We start from the raw sequence: 25677 nt of genomic DNA, 5'->3' as shown, positions 1-25677 counted from the left end.
ATCACTGATTTCGTTCTGGCATCAGTGCCTACAGTCGCTTTGTTAAAGACGCAGATCCCGTGGCAAAAGAAAGCTGCCATCCAAGGTCTGTCGAGCTTGGGAGTATTGTGAGTGATCCCTGACGCCTTGAAATGCCGCTTTCTACCGACGCAAAGTTGCAGACGAAGGCTACTACATGATTTGTCCCGAAACTGACTGTGTGTCAACCCGGCAGAGCTGGTGCAGTCATGATCGTCCGCATACCCCACATACGAATCCTGGAACTTACAGAGGACTTCCTGTATGAAACAGTGTAAGATTTTTATCCGTTCTGTGTCCGTCGTCGACAGCTAAATTGCAAGTAGGGACGTTGCGAAGTGGACCGTTATAGAAGCCGCTTTAGGAATCATAGCGGGCTGTTTACCAACCACTCTACCGCTCATGAGACTTATGATACGTAAGCGGGCGTCTCAGAGCCGGTCCTCGTCGAGCCAGGGCCATCCTATAACGGAGAGCTGGACTTTTCGAACCCACGTTGAGCGAGGGCTACGGCCGACCGATGATCTCAATGATGGAGAAATCTTAGTTTGTAGGTCAATTTCACAAGTTCGCATCTTGGATAATGGGGCTGCCGGTGACTTGGAGCCTCGACCTGGGGGCTTCCATTAGTTCTACCGACCATCAGGAGAGTCTTTGTGTTTTGCTGAAGATGTACTCTTTTTGTGAGCTAACCGGAAACTCTTGGATAAGGAGTTTAGTATGTTTTTACGGATAGCTATATCAATAATACTGTAGAACCATAAAGAGCACTGCAGACTAGCTATCTTTTGGTAAACGTAGCGTATGATGTTTGTTCACCAATGAATGCCTGTTCAATATGAGAACATCTGTAGGACACGGAGATGACGTGATGATCCAGTTATTGGCCAGCTGGGTGCAGTAAATTTGATGCACAAAGTGCTTCTCACCATGCTTTGTGAACCTGTAGATTGGTGTATATTCACACCATAACATACTATTCTAGAAATTGGACCAAGGGGAATTTGTCTCATTGCCACTGTTTTACGAATATTTCATAGTAAAATTAATACCCCCGTAACAGACAAATCATAGTCCTGCTAATAAGAGGCATGATTCTGCTCAGTTAGTGAGCCCATTCACCACTATGTATAGCAAGTTCTAGACTTCTTATGCCTAGATAGGACTAGGGCTGGATAGAAGGCGGTCGAGTACAGGAATGGAAGTAAAGCTAGAAAGGATAGCAAGCTATTCTATTATTAAGATTGAACCAAAGATCTAGTATCACTTACTGGCATTCTATATCTGTTTGCCCGCCTGCCTTATAACCATCCCTCGGCGCACGGGGTTGCGAGAGTTATAGATTAGAATTACGGCGGTAGAATCAAGCAGCAAGGGAGAAGGACATGTCTACTAGAAAAACAAATGCTAGACCGACTGCTGACAACAGATGGATGACGGTTTCTGAGCAGTCTGGCAGTCTCTCTATACAGCTTACACCGCTTCTCGCTGAGCGCCTTGATGCCACGGAACATACGAACGGGATGGCTCTCCTTATTGGCTCACCATCCTGCAGTGAATTGTCAGATCATCTCAGAGCAACCTCATCAGATGGAAATATTCTTCTCGCCGTAGACACACGGACTAAAGTCCTGCGTGTCGCTTGTCCGACACTTGCAAGACATGTAGGTGCGGAAGACCACTGCCCTGGCGACAACATCGGTTGGGCAAGAGCGAAAGATGGAAACACCTCTCAGTCCCTAGCTGCCATTTATTCTCGCTTATTAGGGCCGTTCACGAATGTAGTATGCATCTTCGCCTCGAGCTTCACATCCACAACTGAGCTTGGTACCTTCCTATCCACATGGCTACGGTCCGCTTGGTCTAGGACACAGGTTCCTAACTCCCCTTCAGCTTCTGAGCAATCAATGCCACATGACTTTCTTGTAGCTCTGCCACGCCTTATTGTTCTGACGGAGGAGAAGTCTTCTCCCAGTAGCGGCTTTTTGGAAAGTCTGAAAGCATCTCTGGAGGCTACCGTTTTCGAACAGACAGGATTCTTTCTTAATAGAGCATTCTCTAGCCTTACTGTAAAAGATACTGCAACGGAAGCCTGCATACTTCGACAACGTCGATACACAAAGGTTACTGCTTTTCTGGATAGCGAGTGTGCGGTGGCACGGAGAACGTTCGAGCGCTTGAACATGCTCTACCATACACACACCATGGTTGACCTATTCTCTAGGGCTTATCACTGCCTTTTGAACAATGAAGCTTTTGATCCAGTCGCAGCTTCCCGGACATGGAGTCCAGTACCACCAAATGCGGCACAGCAGATTGTAAGATTTCTGTCTGAACATAAAGACGAAGAGACTCTCCGAACTTTTGCTTTACCATATCTAGTGTCTGCGATACGCGCGAATGCGTACCCAGCAGAAGCCCATCGTGAGTACTTCTTTGTCTTTTTTTTGTTTCTGCTTCTCACTGCTCTTTCGTACTGTCTCGTCTGCGGACAAATATGGTTTTTTGTGACCCCTCTTCCATTTGACGTATGCATGTTTAGTCTAGTTGTGGCATCGGCTAACGAAATCGGAAAGCTTTTAACTTTCCACTCATCTTTGATACTCTCTACAAATCCATCTGGCACCACGCCGCTAGCACATTGGGCCTGAGAAAAGATATGTACCTATTGGTAGAGGATATGGTGAGAGACCCCGTACGTCCCGTACTCACTGTGGACAACGACGGCACTACAGACCATACGAGGCTTCTGAAGTCTATCCGTCGTCTGAACTCCACCAATTCCCAACACACCATGGCAGTCGTAGATTCCAATTCCAATTGCGGAAGCAATTGCAGAGAGACAGAGCCGAAAACCATTTCAGCAGCTCCGCTCTGTCAAGGAGTTGACACGGTCAATTTGAATGCCCCAATGAGCTTACAAGAGCGACGTCACCTTTTATTTCTGGCCACCTCTCATGATCACTGGCGGGCGTATAAAGTCCACGATTACTGCCCCGTTTGTATTCTGCGACGACCTGAGTATGGACTACCCTGCGGACATATGTATTGCGAGTATGACATTAGACGTCTGGGACGGAAGATACGGCGTGAAACCTACATTGTTGAAGAATGCACCTGCTGTCAAGCCCGCTTCACCGACGTAGTTTTCAAATTTCGGCCTAAGACAAAAGGCATCAGGGTGCTTGCTCTGGACGGTGGTGGAGTCAGAGGCATCATAATGCTACAGTGTCTACACATGTTGCAGTCGATGCTGTGGGTCTTCCTTCCTGGAATGCCCATAATAGACCTGTTTGATCTTTGTGCCGGGACAAGCTCAGGTGAGTGATCAAAAAGGTTGATTTTGAGACTGAAAGCGAGAAACGAATGTCAGCATAGAGGCTGGATGTGTGAAAAAAGTATTGAAGGGCAAGAAAGAGGAAGAGGCGGTGAAGCGGCTGATAGTAGAGATCAGTGAATCCTGGGCATCGTTTCACTTGTACCCACTTAGAAACTAACGTGAGTCACAGGCGGAATCTGTGCTTTGACCCTTGCTCACAAAGGGATATCTGTCAAGAAAGCTATCCAAGACTTTACAGATCTTAGCCAGCGCGTCTTTGTCTCGCAACCAATTTGGGCCAGGGCCTTTAATCTGATCGCACGAGGGTCGATCTACGATAGTAGTGCCATAGACGAAGCTCTAAAGAGGCATTATGGTGAGAGCAAGCTATCTGACTATACCCCCGCAACTGCTCGGGCTGCAAAGGTTCTCGTCACGGTCAAAGGAACGCCAAAAGGGGATCAGATACTAAGTAATTTCAACGGGGTCGGCCTCGATGACTCTCGCAAAGACTTTGAACAAGCATTTCGTCATCCAAATGACGAAGAAGGGCAGGAGGCAATCCTTGCCTGGCAAGCGTGAGTTGACCCCGTATTTCCATCTTGTATCCAATTTGAAAGATCTTCGCTATTCACTTGAGTTTATTCCTGTCCTGAGATGGCTTTGTTTCCTTTTGTCAAACCATTTTTGTTTCACAAAGCTGACTTATGAATGTGACATGAAAGTGCACGGTCCACTTCAGCCGCGCCCGTCATATTCCCAACCTTCACCATCGACGGTGTCGGCACATTCCAAGACGGTGCCATGTGGCGAAATAACCCTGCCGACGTGGCACTTTCTCTCGCCCCTGCCCTAATGCAGGGTCATTGTCTCCCGGATATTCTGTTGTCAATTGGCACAGGGTTCGAAAAGGTGCCACAGCGAAGCCACCGTGAACGGCAGCCTCCTGCACGATCGACGATTCCTGTGATTGACCTTCTCCGTCGGCTCTGCGCTTTCATGGGGGACAATATAGCCACAGACGGAGAAAAGTTTCATAATCATATTATGGCAGGGAGATCCGATGTAGGCAGCTGGTTCAGACGACTCAACGTCCCACTTTCAGAAGGTTGCCCTTCAATAGACGACGCATCATCCATCCCTAGATTGATGGATGAGGCTGCAGCACATTTCAAGTCCAACCCGAGTATGCAAGAAGTGATGGATTCTATTATATCTAGTTTCTTTTACTTTGAGCTCTCTAGCCGGCCTTTACGGCACCGAACACATGTGAGCTTCTGCGGCCGTATCTTGTGTGATATTCAACCAGGCCACCGGCTTAAACATTTTATCAAGAACTTACGTATACGTGGGGCAGAATTCTCGATCAATGGAAATTTCACAGCACTCGACAGCGTAGGAGAGTGGAACGGAAGAGAAGTTGATTTCGAGATACCTGTTCGAGGGACGGTTGCTGGACTTCACACACGGCTCGAGATCTTTCTCTGCTGGAACATGAATGGCCAAAAGATCAAGAAAATAATCAGCCGCTCTCCCTTCAGTCTCGACGGGATCATGGAGGCCCAAGGCTGGGACTCTCCCCAATCCCGGGCTTTGCGACAGCTGACAAAAAGCGGACGCAAGCGTGGGCTCGATTGTCACGCTGCGTGGAAGCGGATTAAAAAGGCTCGGTCGTAGGAATGTAAATGAAGTTATGGTGAGCTCTTCCGTTCCAGTAGATAGTGTAGAGACCAGAGAACAATGGAACTCGCCCCAGTGCTCGCACAAACTTGGCCACGCAGTCGGAGGGACCGGGGCGAAGAGTAGATTGAGCCAGAATATGTCGCAAGTTTGTAGTAAGCACTAGAGTGGGTCTCATGGTGAAAGGGACTCCACTAGTGGGCTGGATCAATTTTTGGTGATTTCTTTCAAACCTTCGACTGGTTAGATATAGCTCGTTCTAACATCGAAAGAAATATCCCCTAAGATCACAACTCGAGCGACCTCAATCACTCCATCTAGCAGGGGTTGTACTCCAGTTGGCTATCTCCTCAAATGATGAGACTGCAGCCAGAAGTCTAAACTCTAGGGTGGCGCCGAGATCCAGTCGCATTGTCCTTTATGAAGGATATACATAACCATGGCGCAGAAACAATAGCTTTGTTATTATCCTGTGGCATATGCTTGTTGATATGAGGCGTCCTTCAATAGCTTCAAATGTTGCGTATGGAAATATACATCATGAAAGAAATGCTTCGTCGAATCTCATGTTGAAGCATCGTTTAGTGACAACGTATATCCGTGAGTGAATAATTGGTAATTGATTGTTTCACAAACGTTTTTGAACCCGATATTGGCGTAGTTTTTGCCGCCGTATATATGGCAGACTAAGTGTCAAAGCAGCAGGTTTCTCTACATATATGGCAAAAGGTCGACTGAAGATTTTCTGGCGGCTCACAATCAAGTTTAGGTTAACCCTCAATGCGGTCATCAATCAGCGCCCTTGTGAAACAAGGGCAAATCAGAACTAGCAATGAGTTCTCATCAGCTTGTGTCAAGGCTGTTACGGACGAAAGTATAATCATTGTGGGTTAAGGTAATTCGAAGTCAACCAGTCTCACACCATTGGTCGTGGTTTTACAGGAGTCAGCCTTACGTGTGTGAAAGTCAAACGCTTCAAAGGGTGGGCAGTTCGTCATCTAACATTATTCTATCCCCGCTCATACCTGATGCTCGGATACCCATTTGGTATCTTGATGACGCTGCTGCTTACCGCCAATCCGAATGGTTGTTGATGTTTAACATAAGTTGCGAAACTGGCCCAGGCGAAGAACGTATTGAGCGACTTTCAAGGCGTGCAAGACTTTACCGTAAGACATAAGTAGCTCAGTGGTCAGATCGAAAACTACGGCAACTTCGCCCCTCTCTCAAGTCTACGCTAACCGTTATATCATTTTACACGCCCCTTCACTTCGCGGAAGATATGCATTTCACCAAAAGAGGATGTGCACCAGTCTACTTTGGTCCAGAAATAATAAGGCATTCCGCTTTGAAAAAGCTCACGGCGCTGGAGGACCTCGAATCTAGTCGGCAGTGGGTTGATTATTCTACAATGTTCTTGAATAGGGATGGCTCCTTCTCACACAGAAAGATTGAAGAGAGATCATTTAGAGGATGCAGCCAGAAGGTTTCTCTATTCTTGGCTCGACTTTTTTCCACTTCGGGATCTGGAACTACAACTGAAGAACAAAGACTGCGTGATGCTCGAAGGCGATTGCTAGTCTCGATTCTTGCGCATGCATGGCTCTGGGAAAGAACCAAAGTGTTGGATAATAGATGCAAACCTGTCCCTTTCGAAGAAAGAAGTGTTCTCGCTCCGCACGACATTTTAAATTTCTTTGACAGGGCTCGGGCTGGCACAGCGAGTTTTACTCATGAAGACGTATGTCACTTTCTGGAGAACGATGCAAAAGTGGTAGCTCTAGACAAGGATATGTCAAAGTGGAATTTGAGGACAGCTATCGCATGTCTAAGATGGGATAAGGCCCATAATCTTCGTGATGGGGGACCATGGTGCTCTTGTCGGCTCGAGAGGAAAGGACTCCCACCACCTTATGACGAAGTGCTCGAGAGGAAAAACCCCCCACCATCTTATGACGTGGGGCTCGAGAAACAAAGAATCTCGCAACTTTATGGCGAGGTTTGCCGAACCAAAATCACATTATGGCGCAGCACCGAGGGGAAAGGTTTAGGATGTGAGGTGAGACTACCCGAGGCCTGGCGGGTGAAAGAATGAATAAAGGTGCAGTCAATAAAACCTAGCCTTATTATAAGTATCTATCAAGCATAGCCTATGCTTAGCTCATATCTGCCATTTGTGGACCATGACGGAAGAGAAAGTCACGGTAGCAATCAATTGATAACTCTTTTTGCCGCTAGCACAATGTATAGTGGGTACGAGTTATTGGTCATTATGGAGCCTGGCCTTATCCAGTAAGAGAAGCTCGGTATGGTAAGAGTGCGCACTGAGAGGTGAAGCATGTTGGCGTATATACTGGCCGTGATTTAAGCATGAATTGTCGCGAGAAAGAAATATCTGTGCGACTTTGCACCTGCTGTTGTTTTGAAACGGGCATGCTCATGAAATCTGTGAAAGGCACCAAGCCATACCGCCATCGACGTTCCATGACAATGTATCGAAACACTGTACGCCAGGTACGCAGTACATATGATCTTGTTACACGCGAGCGTTTCAATCAATAATAAGGTCAATTACGATAACACCAAATCTTTTGGAAGCATGTCTTCCATTACCAAAATGGCTAAGAAAGCCGCATCAACTGCAGAGACAGAAAGTTTTTGGCATCGAGGGCAACTTTGTCTATTCAGAGGACATCATTAGAAAGGCCCAGGAGAGATTGAATTGAAAGCAAAATGATTTCGTCGTTCTCTCACCTTGGCGAATAGAGAAATATGTGAGTGGCGACACCATCAGAAACCGGGCTGTCGCTGCGCTAGTAACATTCCAGAGGGTTACAGCCTGCAGCGATCGGGGTTCTAATAATGCCCTTATAGTTGGCTTTGCTACTCTATTTTAATGAGGGAGCCGACCCCAGTCTGTAACGTCGCTCCTCTTTCTTAAACATTCTAGGCTGTCGACTTCTAATTTCAGACAAACGTAATGGACAACAACACTAATAGATGAGCTTGGCCAGAATTCGGCTCTGTACAAAGGTAAAGCTACTGCACCTATGTCAGCTCAAGTGTTTTGCGCCGTTTTTCATTCTCACCCTTATTTTCTGCCCTGTATGTTCGAATATCACCTGAAGCAATGATTCGTGAGGCACCACTACGAGAACCGGCAACGAAGCGCGTGACGCGCAGTCAGACGTTAGCACAGAGACTAGATCAACTGAAGCGAGAGCGTGTAAATAGAGAGCGGAGGGAGGAGTTCCTGCAATACAAACAAGACGAAAAGTCGAAACTGAAAGCGTTTAAGGCCGCTACTGATTCTGCCTCCATTACAGTCAGAACAGACAATAAAAATGATGACAGTAACAAGGGCAGAAAGCGGCAGAGGTCGGATGCTGACCGCCGTTCGGCCGTGCAGCCGGGGCCTCCGCGAAAGAAAATCCCTCCACTGGCAGGAGCAGGGACCAGCCGCGACGATGAGCAGCGCCGCAAGGTTTTGAGAAAGGAGTGGCTGAGGGTACTCAAATTTGAGCATACCCACCTGCTTCTCGATATGATCGAATGTCTTATGAGTCGGCAAGCCGACAGGTATTATCTTCTTGCATTACAAATCATTTTGATCGTCTTTCCGGAATTTGACCACAACGCCGTTCTCGAAACATTGCCCGCCATGATGAGAAATGCGCTCGAGGAAACTGTGGAGCAAATGTGGAAGGGAGGCCCCAAAAAGGTTTACCTCGACTACCCTGCGGAGGGAAGCAAAGACGAGCGGACTGAGTGTTGGAAACAGCGGGCGGAGCTTTACCATGGCATCGAGATGGGGATTGAAAGGTTGCAGGTGGGAATCTTCGCGGTATGTCAGAAAGGACCGGACGGTCTACCTCCAGATCTATATGAGAAGGTCGAAAGCGCAGAACATTGCAATATTTTTACAGATCACTTTGCGGTGAATATGAGACGAGCTGCTTGTGTTTTTGAGATGACTCAGCTTCCTAGCCGGGAAATGGAGTTTTTGATCTTTATCCTCAATGAGATGATGCGGAGAGAGGCGGAAACTTCAAAGAAGTTGGAAGAGGACATAAATCGTTTGAAGCAAAAGGCCAATGAATCTGATAGCAAGCTGGAAGACTTGCAGAAATTTCTGGACGGCATTGGCACGGGTACCACGGAAGCAATCAGTATGCAAACCGCGGCTGACGAACTATTGGAGGAGGACGAAGATCCACCGTCGAAATCTTCCTATACAAACAGTGTATTGGACGGCTTCCGAGAAAAAATTAATAACTACGAGTCCGAAATACAAGGTTTGAAATCAGCTCGGGACACTTCTCAAGAAGAACTGAACACTGTGAAGGCGCAGAAGGATTCTCTTACTACCGAAATGGAAGGAATACGAGCATCCTGTGAATCCCTAAAGGACGAAAGTCATCAGTTGCAGGCACGATATAATGCCGCTCTCGAAGAAGTGCAAACTCTCAAAGGCGCAGCTGCAGAGTCGAATCAACGGCTGGTCGACCGAGAGGTGACATTAAAAGAGCAACTGGAGACGGCGCAAATTGAGCTTGAGCAAAACCAATCAAAGTCACCACTTCAGACTGAAGATACAGTAATCATAGCTGGGCTGCAGGATACAGTCAACAAGCTGACACTTGAACTTGCGGGTTGGGACCAGTTGTATGCAGAGATTTTTAATGAAGAGTCTGTCACGGACTCGACGAGAAAGCCTCAAAGCATCTTGGAGCTAACCCAAGGCCTGAAGTGCGAGATTGAGAAGCTTGTTGAGAGCGACAGTGGGCTTAAAATGCAGGCAGAAAAGATAGAACAGGCGGAGAGGACCGCGGAACTGGAAAGCCGTAATGCGGCTCTTCAAGCGAGAGTTGCTGATCTCGAACAGCAGTCTCACAAGCCATCTCCGGATATAAACATGAGTGACGCGAGTCAGCAACAAGCTGAAGACGATTCAAATCCCTCATTAGACATCCTAGCAAGCTCCTCCAAGGACTCGGTCACCACTACAATCACTGTAGACGAGCTCCAAAAAATGAGTAAAGAACTTCAAGATGTAAACTCGCGATTAGAGACTGCAGTGCAGGCGAACGCTTCTCTGCAAACAAAAAGCGCTGAGCTCGAGAACGAAGCTAAGGTACTCAAGGCCAAACTTCACGCATCTGAAGATGAGAAAGCTAAACTGCAACCTCAATGTAAAAACCTTCGTTGCTCCGGTCTTCTTGAGCCTGTTCCCCAGGAGAAAGGGAAAGAGACGTATATAGAGCATACTGGCACACAAACTATGCGTGAAGCGGAAGACGCGCGCCAATTGAAGGAGAAAATAACATATATCGAGGCCTTACAGTCTTATATCAAGGGTTTAGAGGACACGGCAATTCAAGAAGAAAAAAATTACATGTTGATACAAAAACAAAAGGATGATTTAGCCTCGCAGTTACTGGCAGCTAAGCACAAAGCATGTGACACGAAAATGGCTACTGCAGAAGCTGATCGACGGATCGCAGGATTGCAGGCTACGATAAAAGCAAAACAATTGATAATAGAGGAGTTGGAAAGTGAGGTAACCATAAAGGGAACAGAACACGGATCGATACAAATGGAAAAAGACATGTTGCTGTCGCAGTGTGATGAGTTACAGCGAACCGCAAGCTCCAACAAAAAAGATTTTGAGAAGAGAGAAAAAGACATGAAGGAGCAAATTGATAAGCTGAAGAAGGAGGTTAAGGACGAAAAGGAGACTCAAGAAAAGAATCTAAAGGAAAACGAGCGAATACTGCAGGAGAAGATAACGTCTATCAACGACTTGGAGAGGAAAATCAAAGCTTCAGAAGATGATGCAACGAGGGAAAAGCAGGACAAACAATTGATGGAAAATGAAAAGAATGAGTTGACCTTGCGGCTTTGTGAGTTCGAAAAGGTCGCGAGAGCGAATTCCGAGAAGATCAAAAAACAAATTCAAGATCTGCAAGAAAGAAACCTGAAACTAAAGTCAGACGTTGAAGAACAGGCCAAAGAACACAATCAGAAAAAAGAAAAAGCCGACAAACGATTGAAAGATTTGACAAAACAGGTTCATAATCTAGAGGATGAAATCAAGAATGCTCGCGCAAGCCTTGCGGACAAAGACCAAGAGCTCCAAAGCATGAAGACCGCTCATGATATCAGTGAACAGGTCACCGGTTTGCAAGATACCATCGAAAGGAAAGAGTCCGAAATATCAACGTTGAAGGAAAAGACAACAGAACAAGCAGCCGAACAGGAATCAATGCGAAGCGAGAGGGAGAATTTACTGTCTCAAGTTGCCGACCTGCATCAAATGAGAAATTCTATCAAGAAGGCGCATGGTAATAGTGTCAAACTTCTCGTGGTGGAAGTAGCTCGACTATGGAATCAGCTTCACACGCAAGCACAAAGTTGCATCGAGACAAAGGCTGAGTTGTCTACTTGCCGTAATGAGCATGCATCACAGCTCACCAAACTTGCTGAATTGTCAGAACTGACGCAGTCGAGAAATGAACTCTATAACCTACAGAAGCAGCTGGAAGTGAAAGACAAAGAACTCGCTAGAACAAAGAAGCTTCTAAATCAAACCGAGGAGAGGACCGCGAATTTACAAGATGAAACGGAGAAAAGTCATTCAATCATAGAAAATCTACCTCTTTCCGTGGCATCTTTACAGTCTACGGTTGACGGTATCCAGAGGATGGTAAGCGCACAGCAGCAAAGTACCTGCAATGCGACACCAAACTGTGGTTCCTTGCAACCGGAAAAAGGCGCTCATAATGATGACAGTAAAAGCTTCGCCGAGTTAAGAGACCAGATCCAAAATCTCGAGCATTTCATCGTAGAACGATGGGCGAAAAACGACATGGAAACCAAGGTTAGAGAACTGCAAGATAAAATCATGAACTTGGAGAGGTCGGGAGATCTACTAAAAGCCGAAGTTGTCATCGCAGCGGCCAGAAGGGATGATGCAGAAGCAGAAGCTGCGAAATGGGTTGGCAAGCACAAACTTTTAGAAGATCGCTTGCGGAAGACACAAGTCCAGCAAGTGGTGGACGCAAAGCTCAAAGTGGAATCTGAAGGCCAAGAAAGCATAAACAGGATTTATGAAGTGTCAAGGGCGGATAGTAGTATCCCTGCTCTGATGACAGAGATCAGTGAGAGTAACAAGACCTTGAGCCTATTCTTTGAACAATACAAGAGCGACGTCGATCAATTCAAGAGCTTGCACAGAAGGCTAGAAACCCTTGCTGCAGAGCTCCGAGATGTGGAAAATAGAGTGGATAACTGTATTGGCGTGCTTGGATCGACATCTGGGGATTCCTATCCTGGTATTGTGGATTCGGGTACAGGTCAGCTTGGTGAGGTGGTGGAACGGAGAATTGCGAAGAAGGTTAGCGTTCTTATCGAAAAGGTCCAGCTCAAGATTCAAAACTTGGAATCAGCTCTGGAGGCCAAGGAATCAGAGGTCGAACTCGCTGCGCTACAATCTGAAATGACTGTCCAAGAAGCTGGCCCGATGCACACGTCCTTATGGAAGGAGGTCCCATCAAGTCCTAGGGTCGGAACACCAAAATCTGAGCCAGATCTTTCCTTTCATACTCCAGAATCAATTCACACGCCCATTAGTCAACATAGAGAAGGCATAAAAGGCAGTCAGTATGGGCATGAAGATTCTGCATTCGATATCTACCCGCCGTTGCCCGTCAGAAAACACACACAGCCAGTACCTACACAAACAATGGACGGCCAACTTGACAAAGGTTTAGCAATAGATCAGCCCGTTCTAATGCAGCGCCCACGCAGATCCAAGGCTTGTAAGCTAGGAGTATCAGAAGAGAACGCAGCCGTGGATACGGAGAAGTCCTTATTACATCTCGAACGATTTAGAATGACTGTACTATTACATCAGTTGTCGGCGATATTGCCATCTGAGGAGGTATATGCATCCTTGGAGATCTTGACGAAATCTGGTCATATCTATTCATGGACAAAGATCGGTAAGCATAACCAAGACCGGTTGAATAAATTGGCTGGCGTCGAGTCGGCGCAAGTTCCAGAAACATTTGAAGTCCAGGTACACAACGCTCTTGCTGGTATGAAAGTCAAGAGACAACCACTGTTTCCTGACGCTTCTTTGCCGATATACATTCATATCTTCAAGATCTTCGCCGATCTCAAGCAAAACACGTATGCTGGAAATCACAGCAATCCTAAAGGAAGAGTACAGAGGATGGCACTACCAGCACGGAACAAACTTACTAAGCAACCAATGCGAACCCGGGATCCAAGGGACAGACTAGCTGAAAAATCACCGGGGACTACAGGCCTCAGATTCAAGGGCGCAAAAGCGATAAAGGTCCGTCCACAATTGAAATCGTGAGTCATACTTAGAAATAAATCCCTAAAACAAGGGCCAAATTTCTTTGCTCCCATAATCACGCCCGAGCAGGCATCAAAAGAATTGATTTCGTAATGATTAAGTTATGCCAGAATTTTTCACATCACTGTGAACATAAGTAGTGTGAAACATACAAGAGGACATTTGGGCCTCGTCTGCCGCGGCGACTATGAGATACGGGACAGAAAGTTCAGGAAGGTTTCATTGAGTTGCTGTCAATTTGCTCCTACATCGGTACTCATATTCACCAGTTATCCTTTCTTCCCGTTGCTCAGTGTTTATATCATCAGAAGCCCTTCAAATTATCCAACGGCTGACATGATGGCCTCTTGTTCATCTACCGACAAATCAAAGGTCCTGAGGTCTTTGACCCGTATATTTGAAGATGCAGGGGCCTTACAGTCGGATTTCATTGACAAAGTACGAGTCGAGAACTGTATTGGCTTCTGTCAAATTCCACTAGCTGTTGCAGGGCCTCTTCAGGTAACCGGAGGAGTCACACTAGATACAGTCTACGCACCTCTAGCAACGTATGAAGGAACTCTTGTAGCTAGTTGCTCTAGAGGATGCAAAGCTTTCAACGCTTCTGGAGGAATCCACATCGAGACACTCAGCAACAGCATGAGTCGAGGCCCTGTTTTTACTTTCGACAGCCCTGACCATGCAGTCATATTCGCCAAAGATGTACCGGCTTTGAAACCGATTTTTTCGCAGTGGGCAGCGGAGACGAGTGCATATGTACGACTTCAGGCTATGCAGCCCACTATAATTGGTTCAAAGGTCCATGTGCTCTGTAGCTACAGCTGCGGGAGTGCAGCCGGGCAGAACATGGTGACCAAGGCCACTCAGCACGCATGCGAGATGCTTCGAGATTCCCTGACCGATAAATATAGCATCCGAGGCTTTCTTATCGAAGGACAATTGGCATCTGACAAGAAGCCCTCGTGGGGAAACGTAAAGAAACCTCGAGGAGTGGAGACACTAGTGTGGGGAACCATTTCCCCCGATGTCTGTCGAGAAGTCCTCGGCTGTACCACCGATCAGCTCTATGCCACTCAACAGATTTTGAAGGAAGGCGGGATTCGAAACGGCCAATTTGGCTGCAATGTCAACCCGATCAATATCATTGCGGCCATGTTCATAGCGACTGGTCAGGACCCCGCCAGTACCGCTGAGGCATCCTGGAGTCACTTGACTTCCGAACTTCACCCTAAGACGGGTGCACTCACCATGAGTCTCTATCTGCCATCTCTTCCTGTTGGTACTGTTGGAGGCGGTACTGGATTACCAATGCAAAGGGAGGCCCTGAAAATGTTGAAATGTGATGGGGAAGGAGCGGAGCAGAAGCAGCGGCTTGCTGGTCTCATCGCTGCTTTCGGCCTTGCCCTGGATGTCAGCACGAGCGCAGCCGTAACCAATGACACTTTCACCGCCAGCCACATGCGGCTCGGGCGGGGACAAGAGCGGGCTAGACTGTGATCTATTACAGATGAGATGACGTCGATAGAGCCAGCGTTCAACCACCGGTAACGTACCGGAAAGCCGCCACTGCAGGGAAAGCTACATCTAGATCTACGACGATAAAGTCGTGAACATAGTGCGGGTTTCAGGAGTTCAATCTGCTATAGAAACGAAACTATTCAAGTCCCATTTGTTCTTTGCCATCATAACAAGAGCTTACTATTTGAGGGCGCATCAAAATCCCTGAAGTGCAGGAGACACGTGTCAAGAGTAGTCATATCACGAAGGCGGGGCAAAGGCGATCTGTCCTCTCAACGGTATAGTAGCGAAGTTTGCCAATAGCCTTATTTCTTTCTGGTAGATATCAACATGGTGGAAGGAAAGCATAGTCGGTAACTTTCCTTGGGGATAGTAAATTGTTCACAAAGAGCTTAGTGCTTTTTGTAATCATTTTCACTATATAGCGTACAACAGACAGTACCAAGCACTACTAGGTGACCATTCTTAATGCTGGCAAACTTATTTGCTTTCAACTTTAGTCAAGGGGGACGACGGGACATGGGACAGTCTGACCATGGAGCAGGTCGACGCATGGACCTCCGTCTAAGGACGAATGAAATGAGGAGGCATTTAGGCAACAGCGCCGGAGGAGGCCATTGTGGGTTACTAATGACAAAAGAGGGTTGAAACGAAGGATGAGATATGTGCCAGATGGTACATCTTTTTCCTGCCTCGTCCGATTATAGTTAGCTGCAATTCATTGTAGACTCACACAATTCGCCGTACATACGTTCCATCAAATCTCAGCAACTCGCGCATTAGCCTTGGTCATTGATCCGACAGAAGGTGTCCCATGTTTTGATAAGGCATCTGCTCCACTCGGCGCTAAAGGTGAGTTCACAGTGAGCTCACGGGTGAGCTGACAGGAGGTTCCATAATTACTTGAATAGGTTAGTACTATAGAAAAATTTCGTCCCTGCCAATAACGATCTGTAGGTCTGGAATAGTTACGCTAGCAATTTGAATTTAACATTGACCCATGTCAGGTCTGAATTTAGATTTTCAGGACTCCAACATGCAATGGGACGATCGATGTTGACTCGATTATCGAGGTTTATACATCGGCATGAAGGTCGACGTGTGAGTGAAAGGGATCCTTATCAGTTTGACAGAATTCGTTATCTTTTTGACAAAAAAGATGCTGCTGAATTGTATAAGGAATATATGGCAACACGAAAGAGTGTCCTATGAGACTATTAGGTCGAATGGTAAGGAATTACTTGCGAACCTGTTTGCTTTTAACTTTGGTCCAGGGCAACGATGGGACATGGGACAATCTAACCACGACATTAGTCAGACCATGTCGACCCCATAAAAAGGAGTGCAGCGACGCAGTTGATAGGTGACGAGCTGAATCGAGACAAAGTCTTGGAACTAAAAAGGCGATTCTATAATGACAGATCACAAAAAGTAAAAACTTGGAAATAGCATGGAGAATAGGGCGAGAGAATGTTTAGTTATGAGAAAGTCAAACAAAGGATTTCGACAAAGATAATGTTTTATATGATTGCCTCGTAGCAGCCATCGCCAAATTCTAATACTTGGCCACTACCAAGGACATAACGTATATACATTGACTGGAGAATGTAAAGAGCAAGAGGAAATACCGAAGCATGTCCCAACTATTCAATTTCCATACTAACGAGAAGTCAACCACGTATCGCGCCACGCAAGCCATCGCTCAAACTGGCAGGAGAAGATTGTGAGGCCAAATATTCAAGATAGGCATATTGACCGGTTATGTTCTATCAATTCGAGCTTCTTGGGCAGAGCCCAATTCTTAGCCTTTATATTCGCTGTCTTTGTGTTTGCCATCACCGTATCTAGGCTTATGGTAGGTGGTGTAAGGCTTCTTGGTGACGGTCTTGGTGACAGTCTTGTACTTTGTGACCGTGGGCTTGAAATTGGTGACAGTTTCAGTCTTGGTCTTGGTGATCGGGGCCTTGTAAATGGGCTTTGTGACAGTGTGCGTGACGATGGTGGTTACGGTACTGACTTTTCCCCCGTAGCCGTAGCCATAACCATAGTCACCGCCTGAATTGGCAAACGCCAGAGGGAGGGAAAGCAGAGGGGCGATCAAGATAAGAAACTTCATGTTTGAAAGCGGAGCGAAAGTGTTTTGTATACGATATTAAGGTGAGGAGTGCATGAAAGAGTGCAAGGAAGAAACTTTTTATCGCCTTTTGCTTCAAGATTCTCCCATTCTGTTCAGAATAGTTACTGGTCATTCATCAATTAGTTGGAATACATACGCATGATCCAATCATGACTCATGTCGTCCTGCGCTCTAGCAGCAGAGCTCATATTCGTGTCTCACTTAGCACAATAACCCAAGACTTTCACGCTCAGAGATTCACTCGGCACAAACTTGACTGTTAAATGAAACAAGTCATCAATGGTCAAACTGAGACCAAACTACAAGCTCTCAAGGGCTTATGACTTTATATTCTCGCAGAAAAATAATATTGTTTGAGGCAAGCACTGATTGTACCATTTCGTTCTTTTTTTATTAGTCATTGGCGGACCTTTGTGAATGACCCTGAGAGGGGAAGGGACTGTGAGGAGCCGTGCGGGTTCATTGGTCGCTCTAACAGTTGAACTGAAGCCAGTGGGCGATTTGATTGTAAAACAATGAGAGTCGTCTCCAATTCGGAAGCGCAATACAATAGTAGAGGCTCCCATTTTTGATCGAGATATTCACATCCTGCGTCTGCAAAACTACCAGACTATCAATTGGTTATTAGTCAACACAGCAGTGTAATAAAGTCTAGAGATCGGAAAGCGCTTGTCATAACCCTCTCCTCGAAATGTTCTGTTGACTAGCTTTTCGTACACACACACACACACAAAGTCTATTACGCCCGGTAGGCCAACGCCCAAAGGGTTCTAAAGTCTAAAAATTCATGCGCTTCGCCAATTAATGTCTTAGTCTCGCCGAGCCCCTATATTTTCCGCCTTGTTCTCTTCTGTCTCTTCATCACCTCTCCTTCTAGATCCCTGTATTAGTTAGTAGTAGCAGGTCGGCTTGAAGACCAATTCCTCCAAGTGTTCAGTTTCCTATTTCCGGCGGCTGAAGCGATGCCCGCTTTTGGTTGTACAGGGTATTAGTTGTTAGTTGGTGCAAATTTGTGGTCTATCAGCTCGTAGTGTTCCTGTCATCTCTGTTCTAGGCGACCTGTTGCGATCGCGAATTGGATCGTGGCTCGTACTGCTTTCATGTTCGGTGTCCACTCTTGTCCGTCTGATACTGCTTTACCTCCCAAGTGGAAAGAGAGGTTGCCGCGCTTTTCTTCTACACATTGCAGCATCATATCTTTGCGTTGTGTCGTCCACTTTATGCATCGGAAGAGGAAGTGCTCTACCGTTTCTTTCGCACGTCCGCACAGGCATTCGTCCGACTGTGCGGCCCTGATCTGATATAAATAGCCATTTAGTCGTGCCATTCCAGTTCTAAGTTGAGCCAGCACGCTGGCCTCTTTCCATGATAGCTGATCGTATAGCAGCCGGGTATGTTTACCAGGCAGCGCTGAGTCGACCCTTCTAGAGTGCCCACCAACTCCATCTGGTAGCTTCCTTTCCTTTCGTAGATCTGCTCTCGTTCGACTGAGAATCGTTGTCTTGGCTGTAGCCATTCCTCTCTTTGGTGTGACATATGGCTCAGTAGCATGACGTGCTGACATCTTGGCTGCTTTCTGAAGTTTGAGCTCGCTGTTGCGTGACAACCAGATAAGGTTGACTTTGTTTCCGTTCGTTCTGAGTTTCTCTAGTGCATCATATATCTTCTTAATATGTCCTTGACCTGACTGCTGGCGAGGATTACCTATGGCCAGTGCCGCCGATTTGTTGCTCGTCAAGATCACAATCACTCGATACTTTACCTCTGACAGACAGCCGAGACCATAGGCAATCGCTGCTAGTTCAGCTGTATACGGGTTGTGTTCTTCCCTCGTACCTAGGGTGATCGAAAAGGTTTCGCTGAGCTTGCCGGCTCTTGCCACGGATAGTGGGATCCTGATCGCTCCGCCCATGCCGACCAGATCGTTTCTCGCCGAACTGCTTGTCGCGATCCTAACCGCCCATCCTGCTCTGGCTAGCTCTTTGATCTTGTGTTCTTCTTCCTCTCCTTGTGTACTCAATATGACCTTTATACGCGTTTCCCACGGAGTGAGAGTAAATGGCTGGATCACTTCCATGGTGTCCTTCGGCAACTCTCGACATACATCCGCGATGCGTCTGAGAGGAGATATGAAGCGTCTGAATGCTTTGATCCCTCGCACGAGATTTCGGACCGGATTGGTTCGCGGCAGCGTGTGTATATCTACCCATAACTTGCTCGCTCGTCTCCAGAACCGTTCGTGGATGGTCGCTATGTGGGCTTCGGCCTCAGCTACTCCTGTCGCCACGCTCGTGAAGGACCCTATAATCGCTTGCGCTCCTATTCTCTGTACTCGTTGGATGGCATACGTCGCTAGTGTTTTGCAAGCATGCATCCAGACGTTGGAGGCGTAGTCCACTACAGGGGCTACCATGGCTGCGAAAAGCTGCCTCGTTGTCGAAGGGGCCATCCCCTTGAGTCGTTTCAGTTCCATCACCGCCTCGAGGCCTTTCGTCGCTGCCCTTGCAATGTGCTGCTTGTAGTGAAGCCGTGAGTCCATGACGACCCCCAGAATCTTGACTTGATCTTTCGGAGAGACTCTCTCATCCTTACTGGTGAATGGCTCCGAGTCTATCCTGCCTGTGTATCTGGTGAAATGTATGATGGCCGTCTTTTCTGCCTCAAAGGTCGCACCGCTCCGTCTCTCCCAGTCAAGAGCTTTGTCGATGATCGCTTGGATCCCTCTCCGGTTGCTCTGGGCTGTCGGTCCCGACACCCACGCCGTGTAGTCATCGACAAATGCAATAGCACCGCCATTCTTGTCAATCTGAGTTTGCACCAGATCTGCGTTGAAGAATAGAAACAATATCGGCGACAGAGGCGATCCCTGTGGCAGTCCCGCTTGTGGCAGAGGTCTACTCTCGGAGCTTTGTCCATTCACCATGATAGTTGCCGTTCGCTCGGAGCAAAAGGCATCTATCCAGTGTAAGAGACCATCCGGAATTCCTCTTGCCTCCATCCGCTGCAGTAATCTCTCTTTGCACACACCGTTGTATGCGCCTTTCACGTCGAAGCTGATTAGGCTTACGACATGGCGTGAGCGCCATGCTGAAAAGATACGTTCTTGAAGGAGTATAAGCGCTTGCTCTGCTGATCGCTGTTTTCGTGCACCAAAATGGTTAGTAGGGAGAAGTCCGTGAGTCTCTACCGCGTGAGAGATCCTCTCGGCAACTACCGACTCCAACACTTTGCCCAAGGTAGCAAGAAGCGAGATTGGTCTCCAGGCTTTTGCAATCGTGTAGTCGTCTTTTCCTGGTTTCTTGAGCGGGATAATTCGAGCATGTCTCCATTGTTTCGGTATCACGCCTTCCTCTAATGATGTTTGGAAGATGTCGAGAACGTCGTGTTTCACCGACGGCCAGATTTGCTTCCAGACGACCGCTGGTAGTCCATCCTCTCCAGGCGCCTTCCATAACTTCGCTGCCCACAGTTGGCGCTCCACCTCTTCCATAGTCAGGTTCGGCATCGTTACTGGAGCTCTCTGTGGTCGTGGTCCTTCGTCTTCGATGTTGTCTGGCAGTGGCGGAAAGAACTTGGCTAACAATTCTTCGGCTTGTTCTCCACGGTTAGTTGTTACTGTCCCGTCTGCTCTCGTGAGCTGTGGCACTTTCCCAAAAGCTGCATCATCCCCAGACTTCATGTACTTGGCTGCTTTCCAGATGTTGTCGTTATCTGCTAGGAACTCTTTCCAATGGTTGTTCTTCCGTTGCCGTATGGCATCGTGATATTGCTTCGCTGCGGCGGTTGCTGAGCCCTCGAGGTCCGAGGAACCCTGTCCGGCACGTCTCGCGGTCCGCGCTCTGTTCCTCCAGTGTGTGTAAACGTGTCGTAGCTGTGTGAGATCAGAGGTCCACCATCGCTTTGCATATGGAGACGGTTTGGCTCTTGGTGTTAAGGTCTGGACGGCTTCTGAGACCGCCAGCATCAGCCTGTCCGTCTTCTGCTGCACTGTATTTCCCATCGGTTCATCTCTCAGTGTGTTCGCTATCCTGTTATTGATCCCCTTCCATGGTGCATTCTTGAACAGCAGTCTTTCTTCCTGTTTCGGTTTCGGGACTGAAACGTCAAACATCGTCTCTATTGTACGATGATCCAATCCGTGTTCCGTACCATATACCGCACATTTGATATTCGCGTTCGCAAGCTCCTCGGAGGCCAGAACCAAGTCGATCGTTGTCTCATAGCCTCCGCTTTGCCATGTTTTTGTGCCCCGTCGGAGCAGGCTCCGAAGCATAAAGTCGTTCATCAAGTCGATGATCGGGTCCGCCTCCCCTTGTCGCTCCACCGATACATCGTCCCCTCCCCACATCTGGTCGTGCCGGTTAAAGTCGCCAACCATCACTACATCAACCGCTCTCCCTGATCTCCGTCTCACCTCCGTAATAGCTCTGCTGAGCTTGCTACACGTGTCTCGTAAAGCTTGGGCGTCTCCGCCCGGTACGTAGACCGACGCCGTGAACACCAGACGGTCTGGCAATCGGAGGACCGCTGCTGTCACGTCTGGGGACTCTATCGGTACCTGCTCCGCCTCCACCTCCCTATTCACCCAAAGCATACTTCGAATCACCCATCTACCCTCTCTCTCTGTCGTAGGCACCATCTTAACCCATCTATGATGCCCCATGGGTGTCATCAATAACTTGCCCTGGACCCTGCGTGCATGGGGCTCTTGGATGGCCAATACGGTTGCATCCTGAATGTCCTTGTCGTTCATTAAACTATCATGTACTGGCCCTTGCTTTCTGACATTCAGTTGGAACAGTTGGAGTATACTATTCATGCTGTGATGGATAGAGTTTCCGGCAGTTTCTGCTGTATGACTCGTGGGGACCGCCACAAGGAATACATTTCGGAATCGTTCCTGTGCATGCACTGTGGTGGTGACCTTCTTGTGCGCATCTCCCACAGACTTGTGGTCTGTCGCATTGATAGGCTTTGTGGTTCGTTATCTGTTGGCACTTGTAACATTGTTTGGGACGTTCTCGGCGTTCAAACACGCTCGTGGTGCCGGACTCCCCTCCAGCCACGAAAAATCCTTCACCAATGAATCGCCTGGCTTCCGAACGCTTCTTGAGGTACACGACCATCGAGCCATACGCTTTGGGGATATCTCTCTTGCTGAGCCATGCTATCTTTGCAACCTCGGTGTCGTTCTCTCGACCAAGGGTCTCGGCGGCTTCTATCCGAATTTCGTTCATCTCGTTCAGCACCGCGGTGCGACTTACGTTATCCACCTTGATAGGGTAGAGATCATCTCGCAGGACACGAGTTCCTCGTGCTAGTTTTGTCTCTGCAATTTGTTTCACAATCTCATGCTCGTTCTCGTCCCTTCAGGTGATCCTGACGCGGTAGGGGTTCTTTGGGTCTATTGTCACCGCTCGGCATCGCCACCTGGGATTGTCTAGCTCAGAGCGGACTTGGTTCTCCACTGTCGCTCGGATCGTCCCGGCCGAGATCCTAGCCTCCTCTTCTTCCAGTCTTGACACGTCAACTGTGCAGTAGAACACGTCTACGGGGTTCGGAGGAGCGGCTACGGTTCTCGAATCGTTGTGGAGTATAGATGATGTCAGTCGTGTGACGTCGGCGTATGATCGTTGAGGTCCCTCTGTTGCACTCGTCGCAATCGTTTCGAGCTGTTCGCGGACCCGCTGTAGTTCTTCGGCCATCTGTTCCTTCATCTCGGCCATCTGCTTGCCCATTTCGCACATCGTTTCTTCTTGCTTTGCGACAGCTTCCTGTAGCTCCTTGGTCATTTCCATCTGTTCTCTCAGCGCTTCTTGCAGTCTTTTAGTCTCCCTGCGCGACTCCCCCAGGAGATCCAGCGCCTTCTGCAGCATTGCCCTTCCATCACTGCCGCCGCTGCCGCTACTCTTTCGGACGTCGGTCGTTCGATCGGTTTGCTCTTCGGTTGGAACACTTCGAGTCGTCTGCCGGGTAGGTTTTCGCGTTTCTTTGGCGGTGTCTTCGAGTTGTCGCGCGGTGTCTCGGACTTTGCTCGTTTGCCTCACCACCCGACTCGATCGTTTTGGCGTCGAAAAGGGGGTGTCATCCTGCTCCACCACGATCTCGGCCCCTATTGGATCCGCCATGACGGCAAGCTAAGCAACCTCCACACACACTTTCCCGTCAACCCAACGATAGCAATGTTCTGATCTCCTCTCGTTAAAAATGCAGTCGCCTTGGTTCCGATCCCTACTGTACAGTACAGTCTCACCCTCAGTCGCTTTTCGTACAGTGCCGGCCGAAATTAGAGGCCGCCCTGGCTTTTTACAAAAAGTTTCCGAGCATGGACCATGTCAAAGACGTGGCTGGCATAGTACAGATAGCGGTTTTGCGCACCGTCATGAACTATGGTTGCTTATTTCTAGAAGGTCACCATGTATTATTCTCGACCCTAATATATAAACGAGCTCAAGAGAATAAGGGATAAACCTTTTCTGGATACATATCGCATACAGAGGCAATATGCTGACTTTCTTACAGCTATAAGCAATCATTTCGGACGGCTGTAAGCCATAACAGTATGACGACATTCTCTACGTACTGTAAAAGCCACACTAGCCACAAATGACCCGGCCTCTGATTTCGGCCGGCATTGTATGATAAACTAGTTGATAGTTGCAGATGATGTTCTGATACAGGCCCCTGCGATGAAAGGCTTCCGGACGCCCTGGCGGCCTTCAATCGTCAATCAGGCGTAGAAAGGATTTCACAACGTTAATGTGTGACTGCGTCCGATAGCGCCAAAATCTTACCAGCTAAGTCAAAGCCTATGATTTGTATTCTCGGTTTTAGGGGTTGGGTGGCACGATGATCATTTCTGAAGGGATAACAAATGTCCTTCCTAGAGTTTCGATGTGTATGAACCTGAGTCTTGAAATGTGGGTATTTCACGTCAACTCCCCACCATCATTGTTGTTCGTCATTTGTCATCTGACAGCAGGATTCCAAAACAGGGATAATAAAATGCCCCACTGCAGCTCTTCACAAGTTCACCGCGCTAAAGTACATAGACTCATTGCTCTCAGAGACTTCTCTGACTGGATCGCGATGACCTTGTTCGTTGTTTTGCATGATTCGCAACCTTTTCGCGTCCCGCATTCATCCCATGAGTTACTTTTCTACATGTAGCCGCTACATGCTGGGGCATGCCGATGGACCTCGCCTGATCGTAAAGCTAGCATCAGCATTTTCGTAAGAATAAGATTCCACGTTACCTTCGACGACATGCGGGCCTGCTGCTTCTCGCATCGAGTCCAGTATTCGTGGCTTAATGGAATTGGATGGGGGACCAGGAGTCTACGATATACAAATGATCAAAAATCATGCAGCGCCTCGATACTCAATGTTGAACACCATTTCCTAACTCGGTATGAGGATAATTGAATGTTTCGACGAAATAATTTCACAGGGTCATCCTTCAATTTCCAGACGCTGTAATAGAGATGACTGGAAATCAAGGTATGTATAATCAATATTGAGGCCGATATCGCATGCTTTCGCCACTTTCATACAGCATAAATCTCGCCTGCCCTCCCGTACATTAGGACTCTCATAAGGTCAGAATCATTAATTCGAATATGGGCGGGTTGGAAGAATTGCCAGTCAAGAACCGCTACCACATTACCTTTACCATTCTATTTCACAGGAATACACCTTCAACATGGAGCTTGCCCAAACAGCATTCGTTCCGAAGCCGATTCGTATTGTCGTCATAGGTGCTGGGTAATTTTATCCTCCTTTTGAATTTGGATTAGCAATTAACCGTTGTAGGATATCGGGCATTCAATTCCTGAAGGATGTAACCACGCGATTGCCAAACGTCAACATCACAGTTTATGACAAGAACAGTGAGGAAGGAGGAACTTGGGCTGAGAACAGATATCCTGGGTGAGAATTTCCCTCACCCCTAACTACTCATGGGCAACTGCTGAAATTTTATAAGTTGTGCATGCGACATCCCGTCCCATGCCTACCAGTACAGCTGGAACCCCAACCCCCGTTGGAGTCGCCTATATGCCGAGGCGGCTGAGATCTTAGACTATCTTAAGTCAACAGTGACCAAGTTCGATCTCAGACGATATATTCAATTCGGTACAACCTGCACCGGGGCGAACTGGGATGAGATGAATTCGGAATGGAACGTTTCTCTGCAAAGCAACGAGAATACTGACAATGGAGTCTGGGTCAAGTGCGACGTTTTTGTCATTGCTATCGGAAGGCTAAACAATTGGAAGCTACCGGACATCAAAGGTCTTGATACGTTCCAGGGACGTGTGATACACACGGCAAACTGGCCCCAAGGCCTAGATTATCGTGACAAAGATATAGCTGTTATAGGAAATGGGGCCAGCTCAACCCAGTGCTTAGCTAGCCTACGCAAAGGTGAGAAATTCGGAATAAAAACCCAATTGTTAACTAACAGTTCTAGACACGAGATCCATCAGTAACTTTATTCGTGGACCAACATGGCTGGTCCCGCATGTATTTTCTAGCAATGCAGAGGCGCAAGTTACTTGTCAGCAGGACCTACCCTATAGATAAACCCGAACCACTCACAAGCGGACAGATTACCTTCCT

The 25677-nt window shown here is 47.7% G+C and overlaps 5 protein-coding genes across 5 annotated transcripts; 3 read left to right on the top strand and 2 right to left on the bottom strand.

The window, feature by feature from the left end:
* Nucleotides 1-1403: 1403 nt before the first annotated feature.
* On the top strand, nucleotides 1404-5014 carry FPRO_14886 (uncharacterized protein; the record flags this gene model as incomplete). The annotated part of the gene is made up of 4 exons (XM_031224923.1): nucleotides 1404-2442; nucleotides 2595-3338; nucleotides 3528-3915; nucleotides 4063-5014. The coding sequence occupies 4 exons, from the start codon at nucleotides 1404-1406 to the stop codon at nucleotides 5012-5014; spliced, it is 3123 nt and encodes a 1040-aa protein (XP_031090134.1).
* A 3133-nt stretch (nucleotides 5015-8147) lies between these two features.
* FPRO_14887 (uncharacterized protein) lies at nucleotides 8148-14900 on the top strand (the record flags this gene model as incomplete). The annotated part of the gene is made up of 2 exons (XM_031224922.1): nucleotides 8148-13210; nucleotides 13673-14900. The coding sequence occupies 2 exons, from the start codon at nucleotides 8148-8150 to the stop codon at nucleotides 14898-14900; spliced, it is 6291 nt and encodes a 2096-aa protein (XP_031090133.1).
* Nucleotides 14901-16722: 1822 nt separating this feature from the next.
* On the bottom strand, nucleotides 16723-17037 carry FPRO_14888 (uncharacterized protein; the record flags this gene model as incomplete). The annotated part of the gene is made up of 1 exon (XM_031224921.1): nucleotides 16723-17037. One exon carries the CDS (start codon nucleotides 17035-17037, stop codon nucleotides 16723-16725), a length of 315 nt encoding a protein of 104 aa, XP_031090132.1.
* A 1060-nt stretch (nucleotides 17038-18097) lies between these two features.
* On the bottom strand, nucleotides 18098-23186 carry FPRO_14889 (uncharacterized protein; the record flags this gene model as incomplete). Its single annotated transcript, XM_031224920.1, has 3 exons — nucleotides 18098-22014; nucleotides 22064-22385; nucleotides 22443-23186. The coding sequence occupies 3 exons, from the start codon at nucleotides 23184-23186 to the stop codon at nucleotides 18098-18100; spliced, it is 4983 nt and encodes a 1660-aa protein (XP_031090131.1).
* Nucleotides 23187-24760: 1574 nt separating this feature from the next.
* On the top strand, nucleotides 24761-25641 carry FPRO_14890 (monooxygenase family protein; the record flags this gene model as incomplete). The annotated part of the gene is made up of 4 exons (XM_031224919.1): nucleotides 24761-24822; nucleotides 24871-24987; nucleotides 25043-25482; nucleotides 25529-25641. The coding sequence occupies 4 exons, from the start codon at nucleotides 24761-24763 to the stop codon at nucleotides 25639-25641; spliced, it is 732 nt and encodes a 243-aa protein (XP_031090130.1).
* Nucleotides 25642-25677: the final 36 nt, after the last annotated feature.

The sequence above is a fragment of the Fusarium proliferatum genome, assembly GCF_900067095.1.
Source record: "Fusarium proliferatum ET1 genome assembly, contig: FPRO_scaffold018, whole genome shotgun sequence".
NCBI lineage: Eukaryota > Fungi > Ascomycota > Sordariomycetes > Hypocreales > Nectriaceae > Fusarium > Fusarium proliferatum.
The sequence above is the reverse complement of the archived record's forward strand: the minus strand, read 5'-3'. Positions and strand labels throughout refer to the sequence as shown.